The sequence below is a fragment of the Syzygium oleosum genome, unplaced genomic scaffold (assembly GCF_021117445.2).
Source record: "Syzygium oleosum isolate NSW1041296 unplaced genomic scaffold, Sole_v2.1 Sole_v2.05, whole genome shotgun sequence".
NCBI classification, from domain to species: domain Eukaryota; kingdom Viridiplantae; phylum Streptophyta; class Magnoliopsida; order Myrtales; family Myrtaceae; genus Syzygium; species Syzygium oleosum.
Genome location: NW_026607489.1, coordinates 1959221 through 1985035, shown reverse-complemented (window position 1 = coordinate 1985035; position 25815 = coordinate 1959221). Strand labels below are relative to the sequence as shown.

At 40.5% G+C, this 25815-nt stretch overlaps 1 protein-coding gene across 1 annotated transcript; it reads left to right on the top strand.

Annotated features, from left to right (window-relative positions):
• The first annotated feature begins 22422 nt into the window (after nucleotides 1–22422).
• Nucleotides 22423–25273, top strand: LOC115663152 (cytochrome P450 CYP82D47-like). The gene is made up of 2 exons (XM_030585189.2): nucleotides 22423–23516; nucleotides 24482–25273. Exons 1-2 carry the CDS (start codon nucleotides 22464–22466, stop codon nucleotides 25103–25105), a joined length of 1677 nt encoding a protein of 558 aa, XP_030441049.1. The 5' UTR covers nucleotides 22423–22463; the 3' UTR covers nucleotides 25106–25273.
• The last annotated feature ends 542 nt before the right edge of the window (nucleotides 25274–25815 follow it).

The following is a 25815-nucleotide window of genomic DNA, read 5'->3' as shown; positions in this document are numbered from 1 at the left end:
AGATGAACGGAGCAATTGAAACCGCCAACAAGGACATCAAGAAGATCTTGGCCAAAACGGCCGAAAACTATCATGACTGACATGAAAAGTTGCCCTTTGCACTAATGGCGTATCGGACTTCGATCCGAACCTCTGTTGGGGCAACCCCTTTTTCTTTGGTGTACAGCATGAAAACAGTCTTGCTCGTGAAAGTAGAGATCCTTTCCCTCCAAGTCTTGTCCCAGGTTGAGTTATTCGAGGCGGAATGGATGCGACAAAGGCACGAGCAGTTGAGCCTAATTGATGAGAAGCGACTGAAAGCCATTTGTTATGGTCAAACCTACTGGCAGAGGATAGCTAGGTCCTTCAACTGAAAGGTGCATCTAAGATACTTTGAGGTAAATGACCTAGTCATGAGGAAAGTACTACCAATTGCTTCTATTTTCGGGGGTAAATTCGCCCTAAACTACAACGATCCATATGTGGTTAAAAAGGTGCTTCCCAGAGGTGCCCTGATTCTCGCAGAAATGGACGGTCGTGAGTTTTCCACTCCTATTAATTCTGATGCTATAAAGATGTATTATCCCTGATAGAATCTAGCATTTTGCAGCAAAAATTTTCGAGTATCTGGCTTTATATTCTAAGTTGTAAATATTTCACTGATGAATAAATGGTTTCAATCAACTTCAAGATGGAATATGTGCATTGGCTTTAAATTCTGCTTGGTTATTTTGTCAGTATGCATCATCGATTTCGCAAGAGGGAATCTACTTGGACAATTTAATAACTCATGTGGAATGAATTGAATGTGTTAAATGAGGTACATCGGAATGATGAAAGGCAAAACATGCCCCATACATAGTCCTATACAGTAATCCCCAGTGAGTTGAGTGGAAAAATTCCATGTCGGTAAGCTAAAGAGTTATCTCGTAAAAGGTACGGCACCCGAAATGACAAGAGGCATTTCTTTTCTCTACCTTAAACACTACAAGTTGTCCATTGTTACGCCACTTTGAGCCTAAACACTTGGAGAAATTCTTTCAAATTACCCCTGTCAAGAACCACCCTACATCGGGGCAAACTGGAGGTAAGTCGACATTATAAGGTGAAAAATGAATAGAAATTATCTTGTTCTCACTTGCATCAATCTTCGAGTGTTGCATTTTCAAATGAACTCATACGAAGTTCATGTGCCTTAGAATGACGAAGAGCGTTTCTTTCTCTATCCTATATACAGACTTTATCCTTTGCTAAGCCCAATTGAGCCTGCAAATTCTTTTCTTTAAACCCGGTTGGTGATCATCCTCCACACCGAGGCAAGAAAAGAGCCATCACTATCCAAGTAGCATATCTAGAGCGTCGATAAAAGATAGAAACCCTTGAGAGTTCAAATGTCGAGTCATTCAGTCAGAATAGGCCAAAGTGTGGTTGGCTAACGTATGCATTGTAGACAGCGTATGTCAAGTGACGCGAGTAAAAAAAAAGGGTGAGCATGAAAAAGCAGTGTGCCTGGTAAAAGCAAGACCGACGCCCAGTGGAGAAAAATAGGTGTGTTAGAATTGTCCCCAATGGGGTGGTCATAGTCATACAAGTTTAAAGAAGTTAAGTGGTGAACTCAAGGCCAATGCAGTATCTACCAAGAAGAAAATTCCTGGCAAAGAAGAAGACTAGTGAAAATGCCGAGATGATCACTAACTCTTTCGCTCCAACTATACACATTTCGAGTCTAATGATCCATTCGTTTCTCGACCAGTGAACCAAGCCTACGTTACGTCCCTTGCAAAGTCTCTTCATATTACGACACTTGAATTGACGTAAATGCTTATAAGCTTAGCTCGAAGAAGTGCGAGCAAGACCATTTCTATCTCATTTTGCAGGGTTCTTGACTTGTAAACCCGGAGATGATTGTGGAGTATCGTTCTTTCAATAGCCACGACTCGAAGAGTCCCATTTGTTAAGCCATTGACCAAACCTACATTACGATTCTGATTAAGACCTCTCAAATTGGTAAGGTCGTACTACTTGCGAGAACACTCGGACCTTTGTCAATATGATGATGGTGAGATGGAGCGATTCTCATAAATCAGAATTTTCTAATGAGCGTGAATGAAAGCCCTTTCGAACAGGAGGTCCTTCATTTGACATTTCAAGACACCTACTTGTGAGTTCGGATTATCTTATCATGATTCTCCCCAGTGAAATTTTTGCAATCTTAATTTGACAAAATCGTCATGCATGAAAACCAGTTGAATTTATAGTGCATGAGTATATGTGTTCTTGATTGCCCATCAATGCACGTTACATGTTGCCTATAATTGCATCCAGCAGGAGACGCGCCCTCAAGAGTTGGAGATATCATCAAGTAAGTATATATCTAGCCCTTTTGGATGCCCGTGATTATCCAGGTATCCCTAATATGCTCGAGCAATCGTCAGGCCCTCATATTTGATCATTTTGTTGCAATCTTTAGATGCCTCTGATGATATCTAGGCATCTATTGATCAAGCCTTTTCAGGTGCTTGATGATATCCAAATGCTTTGTTAAGGAACCCTTGAGCATTCGGGCTAGCCCTTGATTCACTCAATCATTAAGTATCCGCAATGATATTCAGGTATTTATTGATTAAGTCCTTTCAAATATCCTAGAAGATAACTAGATATTTTGTTAGGCACACTTTTCACACAATTCGGAAGGGTTCCCCTGTGTTGCACCTATGACAATAACTAGGTGCAGCGGCCAAATCTTTACGAGTACCCATGATGATGTATAGGTATTTTATAAAGGTCGAAATATTCATCAAAAATCTAGGAAAAGTTCCCCCGTGTCGTACCTACGACAATAACTAGGTGCAGCGGCCAAATCTTCACGAGTACCTATGATGATGTATAGGTATCTCGTAAAGGTCGGAACATTCTCCGAACCTATCAAGGGTTCTCCTGTGTTGCACCTATGACGATAACTAGGTGCAGTAGTCAAATCTTCACGAGTACCTATGATAATGAATAGGTATCTCGTAAAGGTCGGAACATTCTCCCAACCTATCAAGGGTTCCCTCGTGTCGTACCTATGACGATAACTAGGTGCAGTGGCTAAATATTTACGAGTACCTACGACGACAACTAGGTATTTCGTAAAGGTTGGAACGGTCTTCCATTTTGTCAAAAGTCTTTTCAAATACCTCAGATGATAACTAGGTGTTTTGTTAGGCACATCTTTCATACGAATTGGACAAGCTCCCTCGTTAAACACCTACGACGATATCTAGGCGCAGCGGCTAAACTTTAACGAATACCTCAGATTATAACTAGGTATTTCGTTAAGGTCGGAACGAACTCCATTTCGTTGAATCCTTCTCTCGAGAACCTCAGACAATAACTGGGTGCCCCGAACATTCTTCGTGTGTCTTGACTGAGTTGCAGGTCATCGAAGTCCCTCGGCAGTTTATCAAGCAATAAATTTGGGACAAGGCCCAACGATTGTCAGATTATATAGAATCAGAGTCATGCCTCGAATCACACTACCACTTCTGTCAGGTAAGTAACTCCAGGTATACTTTATTCCCATTAGCATGCATCATGGCATATTGCACTTCAAAAAGGGACTAATACTCCCACCAAAATTAACATTTATTGCATCTGCATGATCAAAATTTAGGTATCATTTAATCTTTGAATGCAACCTCTTCGAGCTCACCTTCAAAGAGGGGTAACTGTTGACACCTAAATTTTGGTTAACAAATTAGGAACCAATTGCATAGAAAATTAGGGATTAAACTTTAACCCCTAAACAAAAATATGAAAATCGCATAGCATATAGTTTAGAATAATATAGTTCAATTACATTTTGCATTAGACCGGGAGTGGTGAATAAGTTCAAATTAGTCGCGCGACACTCGGTTAGGCAGTAGAAAAAAGGGGGGAGTGTAACATTCTGAATTTTCGATCCTTTTCTCGGGATTTATGAAATGAATATTTTGTCAATGCACTTATAGTGAGATCTCACCTGGAACTGATCATTCTAGGGATGCTAACCTTAGGGGTAAGGCTATCACGGGATTGAGTTCGAACGACCAAAGAACTCGACCATGGTTCGGCCTTCGACCATAAGGATTGACAAGGGAATGTTTTGGGCCAACAGAGACCGATCCATTCGATCGATCGTGTCCGAACGGAACTAGTGACAGACCTTCGCAGTTACATGACAACCGAGGCCGCCTTGGCTCAAGCAAACTTAAACGTGACTAGACTTAGTGTTGGTCACGGGTCGAAAGTGCGTAATCCCAATGAGCCACCCATTAGTAAGAGATAAACTAAAGTCGCGATTGTTCGATTTTAATCATTTCTTGGAATCCGGGCCCGGGAATCGAGAATTTCGAAAGTGACAATTGTTAGCGGCCGACGACGTTTTTGGTGTGGCCAACCTTGGGCCACCCGTTTTTGTAAAAAAATAGATTTTGGTTCGGGACCGGAAAAATGACCGTTTTGCCCCTAGGACCGCGAACGAAATTTTGAAGACTGGATTAATTTGGAGGACTGATAATTATCCTGTATGGCCGAAAATTGAAGGATAAGAATGCCCCTCTCCTCTCATGCTCATTTACCTTTTTACCCTTGAATTATTAGATAAGATTAAATGTGAGCCATTGGATTTGGATGAGATTGAATCTTGACCCTTGAATTAGTGTGGTGATTAGAGGGGTAGGTTAGTAATTTTGTGGTGGGGTTAAGCACCAATAATTGATGCACCCTTTTTTAATTAGTTTTCTCTCTCACTCCCTCTCATAATTCTCTCTCTCTCTCGTTACCCCACCGGACGAAGCTCTCTCTCCCCTCTCCCTTGCGCGCGTGCCAAGCTTGGCCGGCCACTAGGTCGCCCGCCTTCCGGTCGCCGCCGGTCCAGCTGTCCGCCGCCGCTACTTCTTCTTCCTCGGCCGCGCCTCCACCGTCCGCCCGTCTCTCTCTATCTCGTCCTCCTCTGTTCGGTCCAGCCACCACCCGAGCCACCCACGACCGTCCTCCCCAGCCCCATACGTCCTGTTCGCCGCCCCTAGCAGCCCATTCGCCGCTCGCCAGCCACCCGTCCAAGGCGTTGCAGCCGCTCAGCCGTCCGGCCGCCGGCGACGCTGCTCGGTTGCTGCTGCTGGTCCGACTGTTCCGGCTACCTTTCCAGCCTATTTTTCACCCCTTTGTAAGGTAAGTGACTTCCCCAAACCTCCCTTAGGACCTTGGGTATTGTTGGACTTGTTTAGGGCTCGGTTTGGGAATTTTAGGTGGTTGTTTTGAGAAATAGGAAGTGGCTGGATAATAATTGTTGCGGGCTGAATTGGTGAATGGAAATGTGGTGTTTAAGAGGCTTGGATAGGACTGAGCTGAAGCTGAATGATTTTGGGCTGAATTGCATGTTGTGTCGGTAACGTTATGGCTTGAATGAGCTCGTATGGATGATGGCATGGCTTATGGTTGTTGGCTGGTTTTTGATTGTATAATGGGCTGAATGTGTATAACCGGGTGTGTGGTCGAGTGCGGTGTGACCGTGAGTGTGTGACCGTGTGTGTGTGACCATGTGTGTGTGACCGAGTGCGAAGTGACCGTGTGCCAAGTGTGTATGTGGCCGTGAGGTTGCGGGTCAAGTGTGGCCGTGAAGGTGTGGTGATGTGCCCGTGAATGTGGCCGTGTGATGTGATCGTGTGATGGTAGTGTGAGTTCGTGAAATGCATGTGTGGCATGTGACGGTGTGGCCGTGTGGAACGTGTGATTCGATGGTACGAATGGTTTGAATGATTGGAAAAGTGGTACCCTGAGGCGGACACGGGGTAGGTTCCGTCCTGAGGCGTGTTACGTGAGACGATGCCGTCCCTGACGAGGTGACGATGCCCGGCCCGACGGGGTGACGATGCCTGACGAGGTCAGAAGACCGTTGGCCTGATGCGTTTTACGCGGGCGCGGTAGTGATGGAAAGTTTGGAATGAGTTGAACTCGGTTTGATGTACGAGATTTGTGAAAGTTGACGCGTGGCGTGAGTTAGTGTGCGAGTGTGGTTTGTATCGCTTGATGTAGTGCTTGATGAGTGTGGACTGAAGTGAGTTGGTTGTATTATTACCTGACGTGCAGGGGTGTGTATGATGGATACCTGGTAGGGTCGCATGTGACTATTAGTATGCTTGGTCGTTTGTGTCATGCATGTTCTTGTCTGGCGGTACGTGAGAGCCTATGTGAGGTTTGGGGTTGTGTACTTATTGAGATTCGTCTCATAGTTGTATAACCAACATTTTAGACCCCTAGCCATGAACCTTAGAGGCCCGCCTCCTCTTTTTGGGATCCCTAGGCATATGGATAATCAGGAGGTTGATTATCCTTTGGGAGGCGACCGAGCGTATATTAGGCATTCGAGCATGGTTTGGGTTGACGAGGGCGACTTCGACCTGAAGCCTTATCCGTACGAGACATGGACTTATCGAGATGGCTTAAAGGAGACTGGCCCCCTGAGAAGCTTCGACATCCCCTTTAATGGCATTGGAGAGTGGGACCCTTCGGCGAACACCCCTCCCGATGGCGAGGTCATTGACCCCGAGTTTATGGAGCTCAACCCCGAGGAGTCCGAAGAAGAGCCGATGCTCATGGACGAGGAGCCCGATGAGGAGCCGCCCGTGGTACCTCCAGTAGAGCCGCAGGCTGTGCAACCCGAGCAGGCGATTCCTCCGTACCGTAATCCGCGTATTCCTCCGGGGTATCAGCCAGAGGACTTAGAGGAAGAATGGGAGGAGGGTGATCCTTCGGCGCCACCGGGGTATTTTTAGGGGTTGTGTAGGATAGGTCAGACCAGTCACTTTTTGGAAGATAGGTCGACCCGTAGCGAAGCTAAGCTAACCCAACCACCTGTCCTTTTTGTCGTGACGGTGGTGTTTCGATGCTCATTTTGCTAAGCATGTATGTTATACCGTTTGTATGCTCGGTACGTTGGCAAATGTATAAAAGTTAATATCGTTGGTTCATTGTCTCTCTTGTTGCCCTATCTCATCGTCATCTTTATCATTCGGGTGTTCGTATATTCATTTCCGCATGTGCTTCATATCGTGGGGTCGGTGACGTTTGCCTAGGACGACGTCTCTCGTTACAACTTTAAGTGTGTGTAACGACGCGGGGTGTCGCGAGCTTGTACGGAGTCGGGGCGTAACAGGGAAAGGGGAGGCAAAAAATTACAAGGCATGATGGGCCCAATTGCACTTAATTTGATCATGATTCAGCCCATTAAAGGTTAATCACAAGTTAGCTTTTGGTTATTAAAGCACATCACATTGGAAAAGAGGCTTAAATTAAGCCTGCAATAGCAAGATAAACCTAAGTTACACTATAAATACATTGTTATATCTCTTGATCAGGGGTCCCATAATTTGGAGCGTTGAGAATTTTCAGAAACACACGAGCTAAAACACACGTGAGGGAGAGCTAGAGTAAGAGGGAGAGGGAGAAAGAGAGCCTATGCGCGTCCCTCATTGCGCCGCCCACACCCAAGCTGCCTATTCCTCATGCCGCCACCGCAGGTGTCGTCCCCGGCGCTGCATCAGCTGTTGTCGCGGCTGCCGAAGTCGCGGACCCACGTCCGCGCAGCCATTGCTCGAGCCCGTAGCCCTTTGCTGATCCCGCTAACCACCGTTGTTGCTGGCCCAAACCCGTCGCTGCTATTGCTGATCTGTTGATCCGGGTAGCTGCCGTCCCTACCAGCCACCACCAGCCACCCGAACTCCCACCGTCCCGTTGAGCTACAGTCCCTACTAGCCACTGCCAGCCACCCGAGCTCTCGCCACAGTCACTATCGCCACCACGGCCCTGCCTCATGCCTAGCATCGCTGCCGTTGCCCGTTGACCTGACGCCAAGCTGTTGCAGCCTGACTCCCTGCCGCTGTCAGGCCCTAAAGCCGGACCACCTGTTGCCGCCTTTGCTGATTGCCAGCCTGAGCAGCACCTCCCGCTGTTGCCCTGTGCCGCTGTTGCCGCTCCACTCGACACCAAGCTACTGTCGCTGCTAACTCCAGCCTGTCCCAACATTAAGCCACCACCGTTGCTATTCCGTGACGCCCGAAGGCCGCTCGTCGCCGCTGTCGCCATCCTACGCAAGGTCGGCCCACCGCCGCCGCTTATCTCCATTCGCAATCCCTATCCACTGCAAATTCAATCGATATCTATGATCATATAGATATGATCGTTAGCTCGAATTGTTTTCTCAATTTGAACATGATAAATAAATCTTGCGGATTGCGTGGAATGTTCGAATGTGATTGCTATTTTTTTGCTTGATTGCTTTATCTTTGAAATAGAAGGAAATTCAAAAATATTAGTTAGAATTTGAATTAGAAATTTTGCATGTTTAGAGAATCCTGAATATATCTAGAAGATAAGATAATTGTTTAATTTAAATTGGTATTTAAGATAGTTTATTTCGTAGTTTAAATTAGGGGTTATTCAAGTCCTAATAGATTACTTAGGGTATTTTAGGATTTCGAATTTCCATAAAAATCCACCAAAAAATGAATCACTTTAGGATAGATTAAATTATCTTCTCTAGAACAGATTGCATGTTAACTTAGGCAATTTTTAATTCCGAATTTTAATGAAAAATACCAAAAAAGAAGTTGTCTTAGAATAAATAAAATTGCTTTTTTAGGGTAGATCTCATGTTAATTTAGGCATTTTCTTTATTCCGAATTCAAATGAAAAATACAAAAATTACATTATTTGCCCGTCATTAGAATTAGGTCATATCGTCGCATGACATATAGTTCGCATGCTAGGTTTAATTAATTGCATGTCATGTTTTGCACGTCATTGCATTTAGGTTAGTTTTCATCTTAATAAAGAGAAAACCCCAAAAAAATGCGTTGAGTGAATTACTTGTTAATTAGAAATCATATTAGGATTGTCTTTGTGATTTTATAGCTAACAATGCATATGCTTACATTGCTAAAAGGTACGTTGTTCTCCTAAGCTAGTAATTTATTTTCTACTTTCTTTATTGGGTGTTAAATTGATGGATTGTGCACCCACATGGTCACCTCACATGTTAGCAACTAGGTAACAAAATGGATCCAGACTGCCTGCACAAACATTTTTTTTTAAAGAAAAGATACCGAAAGGGCGTTAGACTAGCTCTAGCGTAACCAAGTCCTCGAATTCAAAATTTCTGGTTCGTAGGAATAAAGCATATCTCCCTATGTTCTATTTGGGTTTCTAATTGACCCACTGCAAAATAGATTAGTGGCGATTCCAGCATGAAAATATTTTTGCATGTTAAGAACTTAAACCCTAAGTAACGAATTGATAGAGCTTAGGAGGGCTCGAATTAGGTTTAGACTTAATAATCCATTAGCCGAACCCCTAGGTGGTGCACTACAAAGGTGAGGTCGCGACAACACTAGACCTCCATATTTTGATGGCAAAGAATACAATGTCTGGAAGAATAAAATGAAGGCTTTTATCATATCCAAAGATCCATAGGAATGGGACATTGTCCTAAGAGGAATCAATCCAACAACAACTACCTATGCATCTTCAGTAAAATGAGAAGGAGATGGCGATACGACTACACCTGTCACACTATCTCGAACAGAGATAGTCAAAAGAGAAGCCATAGATGCGAAAGCAATCTATTCTCTCTATTGTGCTTTATCACCTATTGAGTATAATAAAATTTCTTCTTATGAAACACAAAAACAAATATGGGATAGGCTTTATATCAACTATGAAGGCACGAATCGAGTGAAAGAAACCCAGATAAACATACTGCTTGGACTATATGAATCAATCAAGATGAAGCTAGGAGAATCCATTGCTAAAATGAGTTGAAAGGTAAGAAATCAATTGCTTTGAAGTCTAACATAGATTATGGCAATACAAATTCAGAAGATGATGAAGAGCTGGCACTCCTAATAAAGAAATTCATAAAAATGAATACGAAAGGGAGAAAGTTCAAAGGAAAAAAACCCTACAAACATGCTGAGCAGAAGAAGACATTTGACAAAAGAGAAATAGGTAAGGATGTAATATGTTTTCATTGCAAGAAACGTGGACACATCAAACCAAACTGAAGAAAAAGAAAGAGAAGTTCGAAAAAGTTAGGAAAGCCTTGAAGGTTAAAACTTAGAGTGACACTGAGTGTGAAGAAAGTAATGAAGATTATGCAAATATTTGCTTAATGGTCCATCCAGACTCGGACTCAAATTTAGACTCATGTTCAGAATCAGAAAGAGAAATCGAGGTAAGTTATCCTGAAATTCCTATTGAAGTAGCAAATTATATTGATGAGTAGTGTTCAGATTACAAATCTGCTCTTCAGAGGATCTCCAAATTGAAGAAGTAAAATTTTAAGCTGGGCAACAGGATATTTCTCAAAAAGACAAATTTGAGCTTTTACAAAAGGAATTTCATAAAATCAAAGAAAATCGAGATTCACTTGCAAAAGAAAATGTTGTTTTAGAAAAGGGATTTCAAATATTACTACAAAATTTCCAATGGATCAAAAACTTTAGAACATATACTTTCCTTACAAGTTCCATACTATAACAAGTCTAGACTTGGTTTTATGGAGGAAAGTGATATTCTGATTGATTTTCCAAAAGTCAAGGATATACTTAAACAAAGACCTTCCAAGCATGCTTATAAAAATCATTTTCAAAAGAACTTTGCAAAACATGTTGGCTGAAATGCCCTCAAATGTTCAAGTTGTGGTGATTCAAAGTATTTTGAGACTGAATGTCCTAAAGTCTAGAGACCAATTCGGAGAAACTGGATAAGAACAGCTTATTCTACTAACTCCCAAGGACCCAAACAAATTTGGGTACCAAAGAAAACTTGAGGTTATTCACTTCTTGCAGGAACCAAGAAAAAGGAAGAACAAATGGTATTTGGATAGTGGTTGCTCAAGGCACGTGACTAGAGATTTAAGAAAATTTGTTCAACTTACTAAAATCAACGGTGGAAGTCTGTATTTTGGTGGAAATAACAAAGGAAAGATCATAGGCAAAGGGACTGTTAAAATTGAAACTCTCACCATCAATGACGTATCCCTAGTCGAGGGACTTAACTACAATCTGATAAGCATAAGTCAATTATACGATGTTGGCTACAAAATATGTTTTCAAGAAGACAAATGCCGTGGATCAAGCCGAGACAACAAGCAATCATTCACTGGACAAAGACATGGGAACATCTATCTCTTAGATGTAAAATTTGATGACATTCAATGTCTTGTTTCTATTAAGGATGAATCTAACCTGTGGCATAGAAATCTTGGACACATCACAATGATAAATCATGTTAGTATTAACCATGCTCTACAATTTCTTCACATGGACATTTTCGAAGATTGTTGAAGAAAACCTCCAATATGTTTTGAAGATTAACAAAACATTCAATAAGTTTCTATCGAATTTGACTCAAATTATTACAGGTGATATTCTTAGAGAAACAATGTTTAGATTCTGATTAATCTGAATATCTCATCTGAAGTTTTGAGACATCATCAATGAATTTCAAGGATATCTTTAGAGTAATATGAAGACTTCCTCAAAGACTGGACGTGAATATTGTCAAGGAATTTATAATCTTCAGACTCTATATATTCAGACTTAAGAAGTACTTAGACTCAGTCTACAACATTCATTTTTTAGGCTCTACCAGACTCATTGATTAATGGATATATTCATTGCAATGGTTAGTGATCTGGTTCGGATTTTTTGATCTTCAATCTTTCAAGATTGTTTTGCAACAAACTAATTTAATGCAAAACATTGGAGATTGTTTGACACTCAATCCAAGCATCATTCTCCTACTAAAATGAAGAGCTCCACTTATGAAAAGTTTGATTTGGTTGTATAGGCGACTGAATCATCTGAGAGATTCTGATTTCATCATTCAACGTCTACCGAATCTTCATTAAGCATTCGTATCCGGCAAAATCATTGGAGAATGATCATCTGAAGGCTGTCCAACGACTAAATTAGAAGTGAAGGAGTATAAAAGAAGATCCTGGTGCTGAAAAAAGTACAGAGGTCATGAATTTTAAATTCCAAAGTATAGAGAGCTTCAACCTCATACACTTATCTTTGGGAGCTTCAACTTTGTAATCATTGAAGAGATTTAAAGAGGAGTAACTCTGATATTGTGAGAGAAAGTGACTCTGAGATAGTAAGACCTATCAAGATTAAAAGTTGATATCCTCATTTGTAACCTTTGATTGATTCATTAGTAAAATCCAGCTAGTAGGTTGTCTGCGTGGAGAGTGAACGTAACCTTACTATAAGCTGAACCACTATAAATCTTATGTGCATATTTTTCTTTCCCTAAATTGATGTTAATCTTTCTCAATAAATATTTGCACACGATTATAATGCATCTACATACTTCTTAGACATTGTATGCTTTACTTATTTTCACATTAAAATATCAAAATCTGGTTAAATCGCCTATTCACCCTCGTCTAGGTGGTTGCACTAGCCTCAACACACCTACTAAACAATCATATTTCAAGAATAATTTATTTTAATAAAAGGCACCTTCAAAAGCTGAAGTCTAAATTCACGACATGGACAAAGAAGATTGATCAAAAGTCACAATCATCTCAATTATCCATTAACTTCCGTGCTCTCGTCGAAGTTTTTGAATTAAATACTTCTACACTTTCAGGAATTTCTTCAGCATAATATTTGAATATTCTTCTTTAGGACATTGGGTCAAACAGATTCCCAAGTCGCCCTTATATATCATCCAATTCAATGATGTCAAATCATTTCTATAAGTCATAGAGATGATAATATTTATTATTTCCCTCAAAGGTCATGTCTAGATACATATTAAGTATTCATATGGACCACTAAGTCAATTTGTCAATCTTAAAAACAATTGCTGGGAAGAACGAACGATTTTCACAGAAATAAACATCAACCTTAATATAACTTTCGCTAACTTACATTTAGATGTAACGATTGTCAATTAAGTTGCAACAGTTATATATTTAAAGAACAACTGTGTATGTATTTTCGTAAGCACTAATAACATGAGGCACAAATACCGGAGTGGTCATATTAACATGGGCTCTTCAAGTGTTGCAAATTGCGCTCGCGAGTTTGTTGCATGGTTTCGAGATTGAGACCACATCGGATGGACCGGTAGATATGAGGGCAGGTATGGGAATCACTAGCCCTAAAGTTACTCGTCTAGAAGTGATTTTAGCTAGGAAAATTGTCCAAAAGTCCTAAATTTTTTGCATTTTTGTCAATTGAGTCTTAAACTTTTCAATTTTGTCAATTGAGTCTTAAACCATTTCACGTTTTCCCAATTGAGTCCATCTGGCCAATTTGGCCAAAAATCTCTGACGTGGACACCGAGCGTCCTGACGTGGACAACTTTAATAATATTTTAATATTTTTTCTACCTAGGCCCGGGCGTGCCTCGCTTGAGGCTGGCAAGGGCAACCCTCATCTGAAGCTGGCGGAGGGAAAAAAGTATAAAGAAAGAAGAAAAATAAAAGAAAAAAATAAAAGGGAAAAAAGAAAAAAAAGAAAAGAAGGAAAAGAGAAGTAAAGAAAAAAATGGATAAATAAACAAAATAAATAAAAAAATTGGAAAAATATTAAAATATGATTACACGTTAGCGCTGGCCATGCTATGTAGAACGGTAGGCATCCACATCAGCGATTTCCAACCAAAATTGGCCTAATGTACTCAATTGACAAAATGTGAAAATGTTTATGACTCAATGGACACAATTAAAAGGTTTAGGACTAAATTGATAAAAATATAACAAGTTTAGAATTTTTTAGACAATTTCCTAAGTCTCGCTCCCCAACTTCTTCTTCATCTCTATGTCTAAAGTTAGGAGGGTGAGATAATCTTTATAAGAAACACTGTCAGTCAAAAGTCTTCTATCCATCGTCAGCTTTATAATTAGGAAGAGGGTGCATTCGTGTTTTCTTGCGAAAATATGTATCTACGTATGATGAATCTAATGAGTGCAAGAGATCTCATTAGATTGGCGAAGAAATTCATAAGCTGTGTATCCATTTGAAAAAAAAAAAACACAAACTAAACATGATAAGTGCTTGGAATGGCAAGTGCTTTGAGGTAAGAGAAGTAAATAAAGACAATCTGGGAGAATTTATACTTAAATAGTAATAATTTGACCAAAGAACCAAAATTAGAATGACTTAAATTAAGAAGAAAAAATCATCATTAATAGTAATAATTTGACTAAAGAACCGACATTAGAGCCCGTTGAAACTAATAGCAGTAGCAAATTTAGCTCTTCCGACACCCTCAACGAATATATTGCATCGCCTCCGGATTGCAACCAAAAACTCTTAGATGATGGAACCCTAAGCAACTTCGCTCACTTTGTTACTATAGGTTAGTTGCAAAAAGAAGCAACGCCAGATATGTTAGGAGTGATCTACAAAATGGATATCCAGCATTCAATCGACAGATTACCGTATCTTTTATAATATCAATTTTGTAAATGAGTCTCAGTATGTATTACAGTTTTTGGATCAGATACACAGAATGTATGCATGCACTTGGAACATGTAAAAAAAAAATTTTAAAAATATTCTTCGTGTTGATTTTCTAAGTAGCACATTCGACGGTCCTTGTCACTATGTGGAGCACTAGATGATATTGGCTAGCAAATTTCTTCATTATCCCGAAAGAATCCGTGGGGAGTTGGAATTTCCGAGGCTCGAGGAAACATCCAGATGTCTCACTTTTCTTCAATAATGACCTATCTGCTTACGTCTATAGTTTACTAAGTCCAGATTTATTACTGCAGCACCGGGGAACGACGAATCTGTCTCACTTTTCTTCAATAATGACCTATCTGCTTTCGTATATAGTTTACTAAGTCCAGATTTATTACTGCAGCACCGGGGAACGACGAATCTGCAGTCATACCCATATATATCTCGTGGGCCACGCCTGCTTGCTAATATGCAGGAAAATTATAAAAAAAAAGTCATAAACCTATTACACTTTTACCAATTCAGTCCTAAACATTTCAATTGTGACAATTGAGTCCCAAATCTTTTCATGTTTTGCCAATTGAGTTATCTGGCCAATTCTAATCGGAAAATGCTGACGTGACAGTCTAGTCAGTGTCAGTCGTGCTATGTGGCGTATTGGCGCTGGTGTGGACAACTTTTTACAAATTTTCTGAATTTTTTCGTTTTCTTTTTTTTTTCTTTCCTTTTTGCCGATGGCCGGTCTCAAGCGATGGTCGGCCACCAGCTATTGTTAGAGAGGGCTGGGCGAGGTTGCCCTCGCCTGAATTTGCAAGGTCGCCTTCTCTCTATCTGGCAAGGGCCACCCTCGCCTAGGTGAGGCTGACGATTGTATGATTCGTAAACATGATTTGCTATCCATAAGTGATCGGAGCGATGTGTCAAAACGCTATAGGGGATCGTGAGCTGGTCGGCTGCACACAAAGTACAAAGCTTTAGAAGATAAGACGCATGTCAGGTGTTATCTGCAAAGAGACACGCGCGATCAAGGTATTTTCTTCAAAAGAATTAAATTTCAAATTTCATCCTTTTGAAATGGAGCACATGTTGACACCAAAAATAATCTGGTCATCTATGCAAATGTGCCTGGCATGTGAATGAAGAAAGCATGTGAATAGGACGTGAGCAAGGATAAAGATAATCACGGGGAAAAATGTCAGAAAAGTCATAAACCTTTTCCACTAGTGCCAATATAATCCTAAACCTTTTTTTTGTACCAATTCAGTCTTAAACCTTTTGTCTTTGTGCCAATTCAGTTCTTCTGGCTAATTTTAGCTGAATATTGCTGACGTGGACGTCAATTGGCTTACGTGGCACCGTCAGCGATAACGCGGACAACTTTTAAAAATATTTTAATATTTTTCAAATATTTTTATTTATTTTTAAATTTTTTCCTTTTCTTTTTATTTCTTTTCTTTCTTTCTTTTTTTCATTCCCTTTCTTCTTCCTCCAGTTGATTGCCAGTCCGGTGACTGGCTGGAGGCCAGGGTCGGCGAACCTCGCCTGCTAATTGGTGAGGCTCACCTCGCCGACCACTGGCGAGGGCGGCAAGGCTCGACCCTCGCTGGATGGCCGGGAGGGCGGCCTCACGCTGTAAGGGAGGCTCGACCTCGCCAGATCCGGCAAGGTCGTGCCTCGCAAGAGCCCTGCCGCTAGCGAGGCTTGCTTTCGCCATCGCTGGTGAGGGCCAGCCTCGCTAGTGGTTGGTGGGGCAAGCCTCGCCATTGGTAGGCGGGGCTTACCGGCCCTGGCCTCCAGCCGGTCACCAGACCGGCGATCGGCTGGAGAAAGAAGAAAGGGAAAGGAAAAAAAAAAAGAAAGAAAAGAAAAAAAATAATTAAAAAACGAAATTCGAAAAATATTAAAATATTATTAAAATTTGTCAACGTCATCGCCGGCGGTGATATGTAGGCCGGTCGGCGTCCACATCAACAGTATTCGGCCAAAATTAATTGGAAGGACTGAATTAGCACAAAGACAAAAAATCTAGGACTGAATTGGCACTAAAGAAAGATTTAGGACTAAATTGACACTAATACAAAAGGTTTATGACATTTCTAACACTTTTCTCGATAATCACGTGTATAGCACATGAGTGAGATCTTGCACATATTGGTCTATTGACGGGTGCAAGAGTCAACACGTGTCGATCAATGAAAATGATCTTTAATGCCACATGTCCAGTTGCCAAAGTACGATAATGGACCGTTCATAACCACCAATATGGGCGCTGGCAGTGAGTTCTTGTACCATTCAAAACTTGAAAACTATTGAGACAACTAGCATTGAAGATGCACACTATGGAGGGAATGGTTACCATTTAGAGACCTAGTCATGGAATGATCATCGATAACTACAAAACTTTCTCCACACAGGGAAAGTAGTTATTCAAAACGTGGGGGAGTAAAGTTTACAGAAATAAGGGAAAACAAATAAGGTCGATGGAAGTTACTTAAGGAAGCATAACTATTGGACATCATCGAGCAGCGATTACTACGTGGAAATAAAAGAGAATAGATGAGGCCGGTAGAAGTTGCTAGACATCGTCAAGAAACGTTTGCTACGTAGAAATAAAGGAGAATAGATGAGGTCGTAGAAATAAAGGAGAATAGATGAGGTCAATGGAAGTTACTTAAGGAAGCAAAACTACTGGACATCATTAAGGGCCAATTACTACATCTTCACTATAATTATCACCTATTGTCCAACAAAGACACCCTCATATCAAAGAAAATGTTATAGTTCAATTATCTTTAAGCATTCTTGTACAATATTTTCAATTTCCTAGTTGTAGCTTTCATATTCGCGTCGTTAATTAAATTCTGGCATGCATCATTATCCATACATTGCGTCGTCGAATAAATTCCGACATGATATCTAGGTTTAGTCAACTTTGTCATTGATTAAATTTCGGCAAAGTTTGCTTACATTTATATCCACTGTACTTTCTGAACTTGTCATTGATTAAATTCGAGCATAGTTCATGCTTATATAGTTTCAATCGAAGTGAAGTTATTGATTTTAGAGTTTGCCTGGATACTTCCTGTCCGGAATCGCCACACAACCCAGTCTGCTCTCATTAAAAATCGAAGAACAACTTTCGACGATAGATATTTCGTCGCGGGAGCAATTCTAGCAAAACAATAATAAACCCACATCAAAATATTCACGAAGATTCAAAACAAAAATCATAATAATAATTTGACATCGGCTCAAATTAATGATTATCAAGATTTTTTTTATACGAAAACTCTCCTAATTGGATAAAGCCCAACATATCAAAGAAATCAAGTTAGAATTGGGCAACCGCGTCGGGAAGAAGACTCCAGGAGGAAGACGACACTTCTCTTTCTCCCTTCGCTGTTAACTCTTTCTTATGTCGCTTTTCTGTTTCTAGCTCTCTTTTTTTTTCTTTTTTCCTCTCTATCTTTTTAGCCTTTCTTGCTTCTGAGTACGGAAAGAGACCCCCTCACTTGTCCCTATGAACACCTTTCATATGCAAAGTAATTGCCAATTGGGCCTCTCAAGGAAAGAACCAATAATTCTTTCGTCTTTTAGTGCTGGCCGAATATGCTTTGATCTTTCGATTTAGTTGATCGGCTGCTTTGATCTTTGACTCCAGCTATTTTATTGAAACTTAGGTGAAACTCACCTGGTTAACGCTTCATGTCGAGTTGATTCATGCCGGCCAGTTCTGGCCTTTTAGGCAAGACCGGGCAGAAGTGATAACTAGCTAGCTAGGTGCGTTGGTTGTACGTGGCCATCTTTGGCTTATTATGCATAATCAAAACAGATAGAGAAAATTAGTGGAAATATCTGACATATCTCTATAAGATATCTAAATATCTCTAACATTATGGTTGGGCGCCGGGTGCTGCATGAACTATCATGCTACACCATTTCGTTGTCCATCAGAGGGTTTGTCCACGGACATTGATGCAAAGACTTATTACATCAAACACACGTTATTGGAAAAGCCTCTTTTTCGTCTTCCACAAACAATCTTTAGATAGTCTATACAAAGAACATATAAACTCCTAAATAAATTATGTGTAATACTTTAACATTCCCTCTTATATGTAAACCGGATTAGAAATGACACGTGGAATTTGACAAACGGTGCCACACACACGAAATAAGTTGGAGCTGAATCTATTATGATATTGTGTTAGAGAGTCCAAACTAAAAGTTTAAACTTATAGGTTAATGGAAATCAAATGTATGTAAAAAACTTATGAATCCCTTAGGCAAACGATGTAAGATACTTTAATAAGCTCTACTATGTACATCTATGATATCGTGCCACACCCCTTATGATATTGTCGCGTCCGATGTGTTGCCATTTTTTAGGTGGTTCGACATTGGAGGTTATGTTAAGGCGATGAAGAGGATGGCCAAAGAATTGGACGATGTGTCCGGAGGGTGGTTGGATGAGCACAAGCACAAGAGGGCTTGTGGGGGAGGTCGAAGGTGACCGAGATTTCATGGACGTGATGCTTTCCATTCTTGGTACTGCGGACGAGCTGCCCATCTATGATGCTGATACTATCAATAAAGCCACTTGTTTGGTGAGTTTTCCTAATTTGAAGAAATTATTTTATGACCCGTACTTATATTATAAGTGAATCTGAACCATTAAGTACGAATGGCCATATGTGGATCCCACGTCGATTTCATCAGAGGGGATGGTCTCGAATTCAACCTATCATGTGTACTAGGAAAATTATCAAAAAAATTATAAATTAATTGTATTTGTGGCAATTTAGTTCTAAATTTTTAAATTTGATCAATTTAGTTCTAAACTTTTTGAAGATTTGCCAATTCAGTCTTAAACCTTTCAATTGGGTCATTTTAGTTTCAAAACTTTTAATAGTCTGCCAATTTAGTCCTAACTCTTTTGACCATTTGCCAAATTAGTCCTTCCGGTTAATTTTGGCTGGAAATCGCTGACGTGGTGGTCTAGTCAACGTCGGCCATCCTACGTGATACAGTCGGCAGTTACATGGATAATTTCAAAAAAATTAGACTTTTATGAAATTTTTTCTTTTTTTCTTTTTTTTCTTTTTTTTTTCTAACCCTAGGCCAACAAGTTCACCGGCAATCCTCACCGGTCATAGGTGAGGGCTAGGGACCATAGGGGAGGGTCGGCGACCCTCGTCGGCATGGTCCAGGACCTTAGCGCCCTCAAATCCAGGCATGAGTGAGGATTAGTCAATGACCTTGGCGGCATAGGGTTAGAAAAAAAAAAGGAAAGAAAAAAGAAAAGAAGAAGAAACGAAAAGAATAAAAGAATAAAAAATTCAGAAATTTAAAAAAAAAAATTAAAAATTATCCACGTTAACACCGGCTGTGTCACGTAGGATGCTCGGTGATGACTAGACCGCCACGTTAGCAATTTCCTGCCAAAATTGGCTACAAGAACTAAATTGGTAAATCGTTAAAAGTTTAGGACTAAATTGGCACAATTAAAATGTTTGGACTAAATTGCCAAATTGAAAGGTTTAGAACTCAATTGGCACAAATACAATAGGTTGATAACTTTTCCCATGTAATTTCTTCTCCCAACCGATCATTGCTTAATACTAACTATTTTTTTTTGCTTAATAATTCATCTGTATTCTTTCATGTACTAAACAATCATATTTCAAGAATCGTTTCTCTAGTGAAAGGCACCTTTACACCTGAAGTTCAAATCGACGACAAAGCCAAAGAAAATTGATCAAAAGTCACAAATATCTCAACCACCCGTCAACTTCCGTGCTCTAATCTGCAGTGTTTGAATTAAATATTTCTGAAATTTCGGGAATTTCTTCCGCATAATGTTATAAAATTCTTCTTTAGGACCAGTCCTTCGGTCCAACGTTGGACTATGCAGATTGCCGTGTGGTATCATCCAACTCATTGACGTCAAAGGTCACTCTTATAAGTTATTATGGAAGTCATTTTCACTTGGACTTCTAACAAAGAGCCAAAAGATGATAATATTTATTATTGCCGTCAAAGATCATGTCTAGATTCATGTTAAGTACCCAATGTGGACCGCAAATTCAATTCGTCAGTCGTAAAAACATTTGCTGGGAACTTGTGGTTCACGAATAGAATAAAAGAAAACTATATCTGAATCAAGTCGCGAGAAGAAGGTATGACTATTACAGCCAAAAACATCATCCTTACTCTAACTATAACTAAACTAAGTTTAGATGTATTAGAAATTGTCAGTTTGGTTGCATCAGTTATATATTTACTTCAATAATGACATGTATAGAGAACAACTGCGTATGTATTTTCCTAGGCACTTATATCGGGAGGCACAGACACCACGTCAGTCACATTAACATGGGCTCTATCCCTTCTGCTCAACAATCGACATGTCTCTCTTTTTTTTTTTTCTTTTTTCCTATCTATCTTTTTAGCCTTTCTTGCTTCTGAGTACGGAAAGAGACCCCCTCACTTGTCCCTATGAACACCTTTCATATGCAAAGTAATTGCCAATTGGGCCTCTCAAGGAAAGAACCAATAATTCTTTAGTCTTTTAGTGCTGGCCGAATATGCTTTGATCTTTCGATTTAGTTGATCGGCTGCAGTAGGAAAATAAGATCCTCTTTTATTTAATTTTCTTTCTTCTTTTCTTATTGCAAATAATCTTCTTTTGTTTGGCCGACTCTTGTCTATGAAAGAGATATCTCAAAATATCATCTATTATCTTTCCTCATATTTTGACACCCCTTACGGATTGCTTCAGATTACTCCAAAATCTTCTCGTCTAAGTATTTACGGCAATATTCCGCCATAAAGATTTTCGTTTGGCTAAAATTAAGTTCAACACTATTCACTTAAACCCATCCGTCGCCGGTTCAATTAACGTGCAAACTATATGGGCATTCACTACTAATCCAAATGCCCTAATATTTGTATGCAATTTAACTAATATTTTTTGTTTAGGAGCCGGGATCGATCTCTAATTTTTCTATGCAATAAATAACTAAATTGATCGTTAAAATTTAGGTGTTAAGACAGAGTATGTGCACTCATCCTAGAGATAAACTACATCTCTAGAGTTTGTGAAGAGTCCTTTGCACATTTTGTTTTTCACCTAGACAAACCCATTCTCTCTAAATACAATCATTTCTTGTGTTCTTACAAGTGGGTTTTACACTCTTGCTAACTCCGTGGATCATCACTTTATTGATTGCAATGCGACAGTCACAGAAGTGGACTCAAGAACACTATAAATGCTTAGATTTATCAATTCGAAGCACTTGTCGACTAAGTTCTCCTCATCGTTTGGTCTTCTTGTAGGAATTCACATCATGTGCGGATTCAAATTTCACTGAATGCATAAACATACTCGGGACTTGTAATAAATAAAAATCCTCTGTGATGATTTCTATACAAACGTATTCCATTCGGAACTTGTAATAAATAAAATCCTAGGAGGAGAAATCCGTTTATGTAAAATTATGCAATCGATGGCCCTTGTCACGGTGTCGGGCACTAAATGAAATTGACTATCAAAATCTAGAAAAGCAAGATCCGTGGTAAAATATATATATATATATATATATATATATATATATATTTTATTTTATTTTTTATGACCCAGGAACCCCCCGCACGGCCGACAGCCGGAGGGGTAAACCTGGGGTGACGCTAGCGCAGGACCCACCACCACGGCGCCACACTTAAGAATCCCTAACGACTACGTTGGGGTTCGAACTCTGATCCCTTCGTGGGGGGATGAGAGCGCAAGCCAACGCAGCCGCTGCGGGCGGTGGTTCCGTGGTAAAATATTAATATCCAAGTGTCCCAATTTTCTTCAATACTTATCTTGCGGGCCATGCCTGCTTACCAATGTATTGGTCTAGCCTTACTTGATTGCGTGTATGGAAGAGAATTTAATTAAATCGGAAGATTTAGATGCAGTGTGTCTTCAAGTGAAATATGTATCAATCTCCCCCAAGCTCTTATCCTATCCATGTATATATATCTCCACAACCCTTCTCTTCATTCACAAACATGGAGTCCTCTTTCTCGTTCCCAGCCGCTGCCCTCGCCGGCACGGTCTTTGCCTTCGCAATCTTTTTCTATTGCTTTGCCTCCCTACTGATAAGAACACAAAATAACAGAGGAAGCATTGACGGCCGCAAAGAAGCCTCCTTGCCTGAAGCCGGCGGCGCGTGGCCTTTGATTGGCCATCTCCATCTCTTAGGAGGCCCGGTGCCACCCCATATAGTCCTAGCAAACATGGCTGACAAGTACGGGCCAATCTTCACCGTCAAGATGGGTATTTATCGAGCGTTGATAGTTAGTAATTGGGAGATAGCCAAGCAGTGCCTTACCGTGAACGACAGAGTCTTTGCGACTCGACCCAAGTCTGTTAGCTCCGAGGTCATGGCCTACAACTATGCCATGTTTGGTCTTGCTCCCTACGGCCCTTATTGGCGCCATGTGCGTAAGATTGCCATTCTGGATCTCCTCTCTAACCACCGGTTGGAATTGCTCAAGCACCTTAGGGAATCAGAGGTCCAAGCATCAATAAACCACATATATAAGCGATGTGTGGAAAACTACAGTGGCGCACCAAAGAAGGTGTTGGTGGACATGAAGCGATGGTTTGGTGACATAACTCTAAATGTGGTGTTTAGGATGATAGTTGGGAAACGATATGAGGACGAACGAGACGAGAAGGGTCGACAGGCTTTTAGGGACTTCTTTGATTTAGCGGGGAGGTTCGTAGTGTCCGACGCGTTCCCGGTTTTAAGGTGGTTGGATTTGGACGGGTACGAGAAGATGATGAAGAAGACGGCCCAAGAGCTAGACCGTGTGGTTCAAGGATGGCTAAATGAGCACAAAAGCAGAAGAAACACTAAAAAGGGACATGGTAGTAACAAGGACAATGACCAAGATTTCATGGACGTGTTGCTCTCCAGTGTATATGCTACCGAAGAACTTCCTGATTACGATGCCGATACCTTCATTAAAGCAACATGCATGGTAAGTTTATTTAGCATAATCATTACCCCACTTTTATTTAGCATTTGATATGGTGGATTTGATTTTTCCGAAATTCACAAAATAGATTTTTGTGTACATAACTTGTATAAACGTCTAAGTTTTGTTTTGTATAGACAGAGTCCCGGAGGCATGCCGTGTGTTTTCTATAGCTTTTTCCTAGATTTCAAGAGCCAACTTTTTCCCCCACTTTAAATGATCACATGGCATGCATAAGAAGCTTTACGTGCACTTTGTCATTCGGGCATAAAAGTAAAAATTGCCTCGTAGGCACACTGGTCCTTTGGTTTGCCTGTCGCATTAGGATAGACTTCTGGCATAGTATGCATTGGGATCAGATCACGCGATAGTGGCTCTGGATTCAAAATCTCTCAGCCACAAAAACAAGAAAAAAACAATTATCTCGCAACCAATAATAAGAAAAGAAAAAAATTCTGAATTCGGATCCAATAAGACAATCCCTTCAGGTCAGGGAAAAGAGATAGGACAATGATGCCAATGTCGATAAAATGGCTAGGTTCTTTCCCTCCACTCGTAACAAATCAAATAATGTAATTCGACTATATAAAGGTGGCATATAACACGCAGTAGCGGGTCTAACTATTTTTTTCTAATAAAATTTGCAGTTGCATGAAAAAAAAAAAACGTTCCTTGAACTTAAGGTGTATTATGAAGCATTCAATATTTACTAATGCGTCCGATCAATTCGTGTCTCGTAAGTATTTTGAATGGAAGTAACGTATCACCAACTTTTTCAGTTATAAACTAAACGGATAATGTCATTACCCTGTGGATGTGATATAATTTTGTTCTATGTTATTGGTGTAGGTCACCAACATATTTGTTAAACCATTTGACAAGAGATTAAACATAAGTACCGATCCTTATTTTACAACTAAGGCATCAAGATTCGTCATTCTAGTCATTGACAATCCGTTACTTTGCAGGCACTCGTTTTAGCTGGTTCAGACACTACCACAGTTTCTCTGACATGGGCCTTGTCTTTGTTACTCAACCATCGTGAAGTCCTAAAGAAGGCCCAACATGAACTTGATACTCATATCGGCAGAGAAAAGCCGGTCAAAGAATCGGACCTCAAGAATTTGGTCTACATCCAAGCCATCATCAAGGAAACCCTGCGTTTATACCCGGCAGGTCCACTTGGCGTCCCGCATGAGTCCATGGACGACTGCACCGTGGATGGCTATCACGTCCCAAGGGGCACTCGTCTCCTCTTTAACTTATGGAAGATCCATCGAGACCCACGCATATGGTCAGACCCTCTCGAATTCCGGCCGGAGAGATTCTTGACCACCCACAAAGATTTCGACATCCGAGGTCAGAATTTCGAGCTGATACCATTCGGGAGCGGCCGGAGAATGTGCCCCGGAATCAATTTAGCCATGCAAATGATGTCGCTGTCCCTTGCCGCTCTTTTGCAAGGGTTCGACATTACGACATCGGCAGATGAACCGGTCGACATGGCCGAGGCGATCGGAATGACAAATCTCAAAGCCACCCCACTCGAAGTCCTTGCAACTCCACGCCTTCCCGAGCACGCATACCAGTGACTCTCCTCTAGAAATGATGAAATGCTCACGCTCTGCATCAGAAGCGCCTCTCTAGCTTGTTCCCACTTAGGTGGTGGACCATGTTTCTAAAAATAAATTGAAGTCAGTACTGATGTATTGATAATTTGTTAATCGATAGTTACACTATGGAGCATGTTTGATCGGCGAGGGTGATGTCAAGTTTCGTGATTTACTTTTTGCGTTTAATGGTGGTCATTGAGCATGCTGATGTGTTAGTATAATGTGGAATTACGTCTACAGAACATAGCTATAATTTTCTTTCAAGAACTCGACTTCCCATAGATTCATAAAAAATGAAAGTGTCCAGAAAATCAAAGATTTCCATCATGAATAATTTGAACGTGATATGTTTGCATAATAAAAGGCACCTTCAAAAGCTGAAGTCTAAATTCCCGACAAGGGCAAAGAAAATCGATCAAAAGTCACAATCATCTCAACTACCCAACTTCTGTGCTCTAGCCGAGGTTTTTGAATTAATACTTCTACACTTTCAGGAATTTCTTCATAATATTTGAATATTCTTCTTTAGGACATTGGGCCAAACAGATTGCCAAGTCGCCCTTTGATATCATCGAATTCAATGATGTCAAATCATTTCTACAAGTCATTGTTGTCGTTTGGACTTCTAACAAAGAGCCAAAAGATGATGATATTTATTATTGCCCTCAAAGATCGTATCTAGGTACATA

Bases quoted from the DNA above. Each gene is read 5' to 3' on its own strand.
- LOC115663152 (XM_030585189.2), top strand. From the start codon at position 22,464: ATGTATCAATCTCCCCCAAGCTCTTATCCTATCCATGTATATATATCT. The intron at 23,517-24,481 runs GTAAGTTTATTT...GTTACTTTGCAG, and splicing joins TCATTAAAGCAACATGCATG to GCACTCGTTTTAGCTGGTTC.